This window comes from Cebidichthys violaceus, unplaced genomic scaffold, assembly GCF_023349555.1.
Source record: "Cebidichthys violaceus isolate CVI_PGR_0920_01 unplaced genomic scaffold, fCebVio1.0.p SCAF_32, whole genome shotgun sequence".
NCBI lineage: Eukaryota > Metazoa > Chordata > Actinopteri > Perciformes > Stichaeidae > Cebidichthys > Cebidichthys violaceus.
This window is the reverse complement of record NW_027176506.1, coordinates 449,411-460,428: the sequence shown is the minus strand read 5'-3', so window position 1 is coordinate 460,428 and position 11,018 is coordinate 449,411. Positions and strand designations below refer to the sequence as shown.

Here is an 11,018-nt window from a genome sequence, read left to right as displayed (position 1 = left end):
TTCTAGGAACTACAATTGACAGCATACACTAATGACATATGAGGCTGCAAATGTCAAATTTATGTCGAATTTATGAAATGAAAATGTGGAATAAATGAAATGTTGCTCCCATGTTTGGAGCCAATTCCTCCAGAAGAAGCCTCCAGCATTACATTTGTTTTCAGCCATGACATAAATACATAGCAATATGAGTAACGTCTTAATCAGAGTCATTGCTTTCACATTAAATATGCCACATTGATTTAACATCATAACAGTATGAATTTACTGGTATTGGCAAATATCTGCATTTGCCTATTGGGGAAGAAAGCATAGTGACTTTGGTCACATGCATGCTTTCTACAGACCATAATGACACAATGATCATACCTGTATTACCACAGTAACAATACAAAGAGCAACGCACAGCGAGCTAACCGCTCTTTGGATCTCAGCGGCTCCAGGGAGAAGCTCGGCAGGCTAGTGTCACTGCAGGACGGATCACTGCCCTGAGAGCAGGACTGTGTTAGAGCACAGGCTGCAGTGGTGGAGCGCTGGAGGAAGGAAGGGCGTGGGGGGGGGGGGCCTTCATAGCTCGTGTGTGTGTGTGTGTGTGTGTGTGTGTGTGTGTGTGGGGGGCTTCATAGCTCGTCTGTGTGCGCTCAGCAGCTGCAGCTCCACCGTCCACTGTGAGTCTTTATCTGAGGCCCTCAATGCTCGTCTGTACACTGAAGCCCTACTACTCACGAGTAACCGCTGGACATGCATCTAGAGGCAAAGGGAGCAATCATGGAGGTCGAACCAAGCGACCCAGGGACACCACGGAGGTACATGGGTCATGAACCACAACCTATGGGACCCACCCCTGCCCTCAACCCTTTGAATGAGTATACAGCTTTAAACCATGTTGCTCGTAATGTGGACGCTGGTTAACAGTAACTCACCAGCTGGAACTCTCTGCGGCGGTCGTAGGCGTGCTGGACGCCCTGGTCGGCCCACAGGGCCCGGATGGACGGCAGGTAGTGCTGGAAGACCTTGGGCTCCACCATGCCGTGACCGTGGGCCATCACCGACCGGGTGTCGAACGCCATCATTGTGTCTCCGTGCCGCTGGTTGGACTGGTTGCCCCATGGGATGTGTAGCTTCTCTCGAGCATCCACCAACACTCGAATACCTGAAGCAGGAGGGAGACATGTCACACTGGTATTCTAGTCCGCATCATCGCTTCTTTGCAGATCCCATTACAGCCTACGTGTCCTTGGAAAGGAACCATATACGGCACACAAAAAATGTTCCACCTTACATACAGGCGTGGTTACAATTGACATTTTGGACATGATGGTAAATGGACTGTACTTGTTTCTCTCTTTTCTGGTCTTCTGACCACTCAAAGCTCTTTAACACCACATGTCATCATTCACCCATTCACCCTGATGACAGGTCTACCATGTAAGGAACCACCTGTCCATCAGGACTACAACATTCACACTGATGACAGGTCTACCATGTAAGGAACCACCTGTCCATCAGGACTACAACATTCACACCCTGATGACAGGTCTACCATGTAAGGAACCACCTGTCCATCAGGACTACAACATTCACACCCTGATGACAGGTCTACCATGTAAGGAACCACCTGTCCATCAGGACTACAACATTCACACTGATGACAGGTCTACCATGTAAGGAACCACCTGTCCATCAGGATTACAACATTCACACCCTGATGACAGGTCTACCATGTAAGGAACCACCTGTCCATCAGGACTACAACATTCACACTGATGACAGGTCTACCATGTAAGGAACCACCTGTCCATCAGGACTACAACATTCACACTGATGACAGGTCTACCATGTAAGGAACCACCTGTCCATCAGGACTACAACATTCACCCTGATGACAGGTCTACCAAGTAAGGAACCACCTGTCCATCAGGACTACAACATTCACACCCTGATGACAGGTCTACCATGTAAGGAACCACCTGTCCATCAGGACTACAACATTCACACTGATGACAGGTCTACCATGTAAGGAACCACCTGTCCATCAGGACTACAACATTCACCCTGATGACAGGTCTACCAAGTAAGGAACCACCTGTCCATCAGGACTACAACATTCACACCCTGATGACAGGTCTACCATGTAAGGAACCACCTGTCCATCAGGACTACAACATTCACACTGATGACAGGTCTACAAAGTAAGGAACCACCTGTCCATCAGGACTACAACATTCACACCCTGATGACAGGTCTACCATGTAAGGAACCACCTGTCCATCAGGACTACAACATTCACACTGATGACAGGTCTACCATGTAAGGAACCACCTGTCCATCAGGACTACAACATTCACCCTGATGACAGGTCTACCAAGTAAGGAACCACCTGTCCATCAGGACTACAACATTCACCCTGATGACAGGTCTACCATGTAAGGAACCACCTGTCCATCAGGACTACAACATTCACACTGATGACAGGTCTACCATGTAAGGAACCACCTGTCCATCAGGACTACAACATTCACCCTGATGACAGGTCTACCATGTAAGGAACCACCTGTCCATCAGGACTACAACATTCACACCCTGATGACAGGTCTACCATGTAAGGAACCACCTGTCCATCAGGACTACAACATTCACACCCTGATGACAGGTCTACCATGTAAGGAACCACCTGTCCATCAGGACTACAACATTCACACCCTGATGGCTCAGCCTTCAGGAGTCATCTGGGGTTAAGTGTCTTGACCAAGGACACATGGACATGGACTAGTGGAGCGCTCTACCTTCTGAGCCACAATTGCCATGATACCGTTTACCGTCACCCAATACTCATTTCCACTACATGAAGGTTGAACGCATTATAACACAAGTCATGGTAGCCTCCATTACTGTAGCCGTTTGGCTCCGTGCCGTCTGCACACGAGTCCCTGTGAGTCCTCAGAGCAGCATGATGGGAATGAATTGTAACACAATAACTGTCTGATTCAGTGAGATGCTCCATTTGTTTTGGTTGTTGCTCCACGGCAGACTTGGGACCTGCAGATTGCGAGCTTTATGTCTGCTTCACTGCTGGTAGAGAACTGATCTGATGATCAGGTGCATCTCTAGCATTACTGAGACAATGATAGCTGAACGTAAATAGTATTATTAATATCAGTGTGCAGTGAAAGTATCATCACCGATTATAGTCAGTCATAATACAAACATAGATACATTTTAAAATATGCACAAAAGGAAAGAAAGAGGTGAAAATGATGTGGGTCAACTCTAGCTTGTTTTAATGAACATCTCTGTCATCACACTGAAACATGGAACATGAGGGAACCACTGCATCACAGCCAACAATACAACAATTACAATAGAAGCGCTCCGTCGAAATGTAATAATTCTCAATTATAGAATACATATAACAAGGACCTCTTAGTTCAACAGCAGCACAAACTATAGCCTCCAAAGTGATCATCCAGTTGGATTTATGCCCGTTAAAAACAGTTCAAGCCAACATCAGAACCTTCATGAAGGTAGGGTTCACGGCACAACGGTCGGGCTACACTGCATCAGTTTGAGCTCAAGTGTAAACCAGGGATTGCCGGGTGTCTGTTAACCATGGGAACAGTACCTCCTGCACTCGGATGCCATTCTCTCTCTGACTGAGGCCATGCAGCGCTCACAGAGGAGGAGTGTGCTCAAGCATTGAGTTTACATTACTGCTGTGTGAACTGTGCTTCACCCCTTCAAACAGGCCTGCTCTGACAATGGCTGTGTTCCTTGTCTGTTGGCAACACCTGGGTTAATCCAGCTGTCTGCAGACACGTGTGTGTGTGTGTGTGTGTGTGTGTGTGTGTGTGTGTGTGTGTGTGTGTGTGTGTGTGCAGCTGAAGGATGAGGTTCCTGTCTTTGGTTCCTGTGCAGAGAGCTTCAGCTTTGATGCACAAAGACAGGAGGCTTAGCTCTGGACTGTAACCAACACATGAGCACAGTCAACACGTTTGTATTTCACAGTTGGGAACAGAAAACAGGATGAAAGACTTGACCTATTACATACTGCAGTACAGCAACAGGCTACAGGTCATTTTCAATGGAAGCCGGTGACATGAAGCTACAAGCTGACGGCCAACACGTGTTGCTGTGTGATGGGCGTCACAAGCTACACTGGGCAGCTGCTATACAGCTTTCAGGAGTAGGTTGGAGGTCCAGTGCCTTGCTCAAATGGCAAATTTTCATCAAGAAAATGAACTGATAATGAAAAGAACTTTTAGTCTGATTAGACCTCTTCTCATAAAGGCATTTTTATTACGCTCTCGTTAGCTTTGTTGCATCCGTTTGCCTTAATATCAATATATTTGAATATACATATTAATATATTTTACACCGGCAAAACCCCAACATGATGATCAGGTTCAGTCACTTGTAAGTGAGCAGCATCCACCAGGGAAACACACAGAGGGGGATTCTCACGCTCATCTGCATGCACACGTCCTTTAACATGACGTCAAACTTCCTCACTTCAGTGAGAATTGCACATACACGTCTCACACACACACACACACACACACACACACACACACACACACACACACACACACACACACACACACACACACACACACACACACACACACACACACAACTGTGCATTACAATAGAGAGGCACAATAGGAAGTGGGCTCCGTTATGCTCCTCAGTTCACATCCTCTTCATACAGTTCTGGTTTGACTTCAGTGAGAGCTGAACTGTTTTCGTCAAAAACAGGTTCCTTGAAGACCTGAAACACTGAACTCAACCACACACATCACCAGCAGCCAACAGAACACTGCAGGTCAGGTGAACCTGAGCCTGGAGGTTCCCTGAAGGGGTGCTGATCTGTGATTGACTGGTGACCCCTGGCCATGAAACGCTGGTGTCTCGTTATGCAAGAGGAGCATGCATGCTTCACATCAAGCCGTTTATCTCATTGGTTGTGCTTCAAAGGTCAGCCACCACATAGCAGAACGGTAGAGTCAACGCAGAGCGGTTCATCTCTGGTCATGTGTGGGCAGCTTTAACAAACGGGTGAAATCTAAATCACATACCACACAGCCTGGAGGTGATTGGGATTATTTGAATGTTCAATAACATTGCTGTGGCCCCGTGTGAGTGAATGAGTGAATGACAGTCGGGATTGGTCAGCCCGTAAATCCTGATCCAAGCACACTTATCTTTCAAAGAATGATCCGTTTGTACCAGATCACACTGAGTGATTAGCTGAACTAAACCAAATCAAGACGCAAATCATCAATGTGTTCACTTCCATTTCCCCCACTTATCACGGTGGCAAAAGGAGTTTCACTCAATGACAGCGTGAACCTTTTTTTAACTGGGCTGCCACACACTAACCCATGTGTCAGGAGTGTGTCAGTAGTGCGTCACAGAGAGACTCCCCTGCTGTTAACAAAACTCCCATGACTGATTTAGCTAACTTTTACCCTGAGACGACACCAACCGTTTCCTTCTCAGTGGAACCACGTCACGCCTCGCTCACTTCCCCCTGACTGCAGCTGAGCAAGCCTTTCCAGCCTTCCACTTCCCTGTTCACACACTGCTCAAAAGGGAGTTTACGTGCAACAGCCCCCCCCCACAACCCTTCTGACATCATGGAAGCACAAATAGAAGCGTATTGGTATTCAGAGCAAATCACCTCTGAGTGGCTCTGTGCATACATTTGTTTTCATCTGGGAACGACACGGCTAATACAATCACTGGACTGTGAAGACGGGTTCTACCCGGACGCTTGTCGACTGATGATTTGATTCATCAACAGGCCCTTGGCTTTACAAAGGGCTCCGTCAGGAATGTTGACTTGAATGCATCTGATCACCCAACGCAGTGTGTTGCCACGTGATGTCACACTGCGACTGTACTCGAGCCAGGTTCAACTTCTTCTGCCATATGATCCTGCATGGACGATGACCAGACAAGAGGAATCAGGTCATGCACGGTATCGGATGACTAACGGTCCTCATGCATGCAGCAGGTCAGGGTTCACTTCTACTGACCCTGATCTAAACCCACGACTACAGGCTCTGTGCTGACAGGTTTTGACAGTTAAGACGGACTTCAGGACAGTTTCATTTATTTTTTGCGGCGTTGGTAAAACATAGTCAGTCAGGAGCCTTGCTGTCAGTGACAGCTGTTAGAAAGACAATCGGGTAGGTCAGACTTTTAAAATATCGTAACTGGCCAACAAAATTGCAATCGCTGCATTACTAACTGATAGCAAACTCCCCATAATGTTGCGTTAAGATCATTTAACTCAATATGTTCCCACCAACAGCTGACTCAAAGTACATGTCCAGAATAAATCACGTTGAATATGAATGTGCCACGTAAATATAGACATGTATGTACCAACCTGATCAGATACCATCTGATCAGAAATCTGACAAGCTCCCCGCAGACAGTTATCACCACGCTGTGGAGCTGCTGTAGACGCTGTCACACAAACTCAACTCACATATAGGTCACTGACAGCAGCCGGGCCGTGCGATCAGCTATATTGACATTTAAAACGATTCACAGATGAAGTCAAAAGCAGCAAAAGGTCGTCATGTTCAAGTATTAAGGCCACAAGTCAGCAGTTATGACATTTAACTCAGCTGCAGACACACAAACTGTTACATAGAAACGCACTATATATGGTTTTCTAAAAACCATAATTGACAGTGAGGCTCGAGGCTAAAAAAAATGTTCACCACATCCTTGAACTGTCCCCAAAAATGATTTCAACTGTCCCAAAGTCAGTGTTAACCATCAAAATCTAGTTCTAAATAGTATCCCTTTACCTTGTTATTGTCAATATTCTATAGTGATTATTTGCATAAAAAACACAATTCAAATAATTAGAAAATAAATGATTGTATTTTCATTTAAATAGTTGCTTTAATTCAAACAAATCTCAGCATTGGTAGTTGTAATGAGGTATTATAAGCTGCTTAGAGCTAGTGTTAGTAACCGGTCATAATTATCTGATATCTACTTTATATTGCTGTGAAACATCCTTCAAACATCTGGAATTAATTATTCATCGATCGGTGTATCTCCGCTTTAAACAGAATTTCTTTTAAGAAAAACAATTCTAAACTAGATTATAAATGTCACATTATGAATAAAAGTTATTTTTCAATAAATACATATGTGTGTAAAAACTGTGCTTGTGTCTGTAAGTTCAGAGCAATGGACAGGACCCTGCTCAAAATAGTGCCTAAAACTGCCTAAAAGGATCAATTACAAAGTTGACCTCAAGCATCATGAGATAAGAACACAGAAACTAATGAGCACAAGACTAACTGTTGGTTTTCATGGCAAACTTAACACTTCCTGAAGCTACATTTTCACAATAAAAGCTTTCCTGGGAAGTACACTGTCGTTAAGTGCTCAGTGGCCACAGGAAGCCCTGCAGGAGTCTATGTTTTAACCACTTTAACACAGTTATGAGGATAAGAGAACAACAGCAGGCACTTACTTTACGCATTCAAAAGGTAAGCAATGGAGTTAGCTGTGTTGCTGGGAGCCGTGGAGGCTGTGACAACACAACAACACAACAACATACTCTCAGTGTCAATGTCTGAAGACAAACAACACAACAACATACTCTGTGTCAATGTCTGAAGACAAACACAACATACTCTGTGTCAATGTCTTAAGACAAACAACACAACATACTCAGTGTCAATGTCTGAAGACAAACACAACATACTCAGTGTCAATGTCTGAAGACAAACAACACAACAACACTCTGTGTCAATGTCTTAAGACAAACAACACAACAACATACTCAGTGTCAATGTCTGAAGACAAACACAACAACACACTCTCAGTGTCAATGTCTGAAGACAAACGACACAACAACACACTCTCAGTGTCAATGTCTGAAGACAAACGACACAACAACATACTCTGTGTCAATGTCTGAAGACAAACAACACAACAACATACTCAGTGTCAATATCTGAAGACAAACAACACAACAACATACTCAGTGTCAATGTCTGAAGACAAACAACACAACAACATACTCTCAGTGTCAATGTCTGAAGACAAACAACACAACAACATACTCTCAGTGTCAATGTCTGAAGACAAACAACACAACAACATACTCTCAGTGTCAATGTCTGAAGACAAACACAACAACACACTCAGTGTCAATGTCTGAAGACAAACAACACAACAACATACTCAGTGTCAATGTCTGAAGACAAACACAACACACTTAGTGGAAGACAAACAACACAACAACACACTCAGTGTCAATGTCTGAAGACAAACACAACAACATACTCTCAGTGTCAATGTCTGAAGACAAACAACACAACAACATACTCTCAGTGTCAATGTCTGAAGACAAACAACACAACAACATACTCTCAGTGTCAATGTCTGAAGACAAACAACACAACAACATACTCTCAGTGTCAATGTCTGAAGACAAACAACACAACATACTCTCAGTGAACAGTCATTTCTGGGTTTCAGCTCAATACGGGGAGAAACTAACCAGCCACAACAATGTTGCAATGGCTGCACAACCACCAGATTTCCCCAGCAGAGCAAATTCATATCTGAAACATGACGACCGATCGGAGACATCCCACTTCTGGTTCACAAACTAGGTTCACTTGGATACTTTACAGTTACTCTGACTCACCTGGAGGCAGCAGCTCAAGTGTCTCATGTGCTTTCCCTCCACAATTACTCAGGTTAATAACAAAAGTCAACTGTCCCGTGATGGGACATTTGTGTTGCTGCTCAAAGCAATGCAAAACTGCATTGACTCATTCGTGAAGCCAGTTAGCAGACGACACGACAGACTGCTGAGTGTTGCTGTAGAGTTCTACAGCTACACATTTAGTGAAGTGGTTCTGGAACGTTTAGAAGCCAGCTGTAGCATAACTGTCACAACATGTCACACTCTTCAAACCATTTAGAGGAACCAGACTGCGTTCAAAACATAGTCATTTTAAAATGTCAGCACCAATGTACGCCCAACAATCTGCAAACAACTAAAGCCGGAACGTTATATCTTGAGAACGATTATTGTAAAATGACGAATGTCTTTACCTGCAGACGTCATGTCAGACGTAGTGATGGTGCTGGTGTATTCGTTCGATGAGTCCACTTAGAGGAAAGGTCCAGAGTTCAGTCAGACAGCGTCTTATTTAACAATAAGTGACGATGATCACAGTGATTTAGTGCCATGTTCCGCTATGTACACGACAGCGGCATGTGTCGGTGACAACAGCAGCCACGAGGAAAACACTCGGACGATGTCAAACCGTTGTGTACGTTGTGTGTGTGTGTGTGTGTGTGTGTGTGTGTGTGTGTGTCTTGAACATTAACTAAGGAGAACGTGGATGTGTGGGGAGCTCTGAATAAACACACACAATGAGCCCCGCTACACGCGCCACCGTCTCCTTCGGTCCCACCGTGCGGACCAACACAAATAACATGGGCGTTTCTTGGTGGCTTAACAAGCTAACCACACTAGCTTTGTCCAACACCGAGAAGTGTCCCTCCAGTCGGCTCAGCTGCAGCTAGCATGGCTACCAACTTCCCACTGTCGTCACTCTCCCCACTCTTAAACACGAGACCAGCACGGAGGTCAACACAAGCCCGCTTCAGCGCGTGGAATACAGTGGCTTCTCAGTGTACACTTACCTTTTATAACATTACTAAAAATCGTGGCTCTGAAGTCTTCTTTGGCCTTCTGATCGAAGTCCTGCCCGTGGATAATGCGCATCTGCTTGAGGAAAGTGGACTTGCCGCTCTCGCCTGCCCCAAGTAATAAGATCTTCACTAGCCTCTTTACATACGTCTTATCTCGATGGATACACTTATCTATCTCTTTAGATTTCCGCAACTGTTCTACTTCGCCGCTTGTGAGGAGACAGTTAGGGAAACATACAGATAAAACGGAGCGGGACGGCAGGAAATCCGCCATCTTTGAAACAACTTCATCGATACAGACAGCGAGGAAGGCTGAGCCCAGAGCTCACCACAGTCCGCTGCTGCGTTCACGTGTCGTAGGAATCCGCCGACTCAACCTCAACAGAGCGGTTTAACCGCCGCGAAGTCGTTAAAACGTTTAAGTGGGCGACTGTGGCTTAGTGGAGAGCAGGGTCGTCCGTCAATCAAAGGGCGAGACACTTAACCCCATAATTGCTCCCGTAGCTGTTCCTATGCGTGTGTGTTAGTTAATCCTGACGGTGGGCATGGTAGCCCCTACCATCAGCGTATGAATGAGTGAATGATGGGTGGTCGGGAAGACTAGAAAACCGCTATACAAGCACAGTCCACAGTCCATTAAACTGAATTATGGCCGCAAATATTCACAAAAAAACGTGTAAAATAGCAACGCGCCTTTACTCTACTTACAACAAACGGATTTGATAAATGACAGGTCTACACCTTCTGGAAAACGTTGTTTTGTCGTTTATTCGTTTAACATAAAAAGGCTGTTATTAAGCATTTCAAACAGTAGTCGAATGAGGTTCAAATGAGACTCTTTTCGTCCGTCACGTTCACATACTCTACGGTCACATCATGCAAGGGTGAAAGCTACCGTCTATGGTTGAAAGGCGTCGCTTATGTGCGTCAAAAAAATAAAGTTTTTCCAATATACATGAACGCAGCAAAAGTGAGAGGTACAGTGCACAGACAGTGGTACGGTGGCGGGCGAGGCGCGCTGAAGAACGTGTGCGCGCCCATGCTTCAATGTTTGGGCGGGTCGCGCTGATCGCTGTAGCAACAGTTCTCTCAGCAGTGCTTCTGACGCTGCTGGACAGATGGTTCAGGACCCCTGACTCTTGTTGTCATGTTTGCCTCCACACAGACTTGTATTGTGTGGAAGCAAACGCATAGATAGATTAAAGGGTGAGCAGCTACTGGTCCCAGGTTTGCTTTGTGGTTTTGGTCTTGGATGAAAATCCAACTCCAGGGAGCCCCAGGAGTTCTAGGGGCTCTGGGTGGTGTAACCC

At 45.4% G+C, this 11,018-nt stretch overlaps 1 protein-coding gene across 1 annotated transcript in view; it reads right to left on the bottom strand.

Moving 5' to 3' along the window:
- The window catches only part of gna13b (guanine nucleotide binding protein (G protein), alpha 13b), an 18,442-nt gene extending 8,425 nt beyond the window's left edge, over positions 1–10,017 (bottom strand). The window contains 2 exon segments of the mRNA XM_068724848.1: positions 924–1,153; positions 9,700–10,017. Coding sequence (XP_068580949.1) covers positions 924–1,153; positions 9,700–9,982 — 513 coding nt within the window. The 5' untranslated portion in view covers positions 9,983–10,017.
- Positions 10,018–11,018: the final 1,001 nt, after the last annotated feature.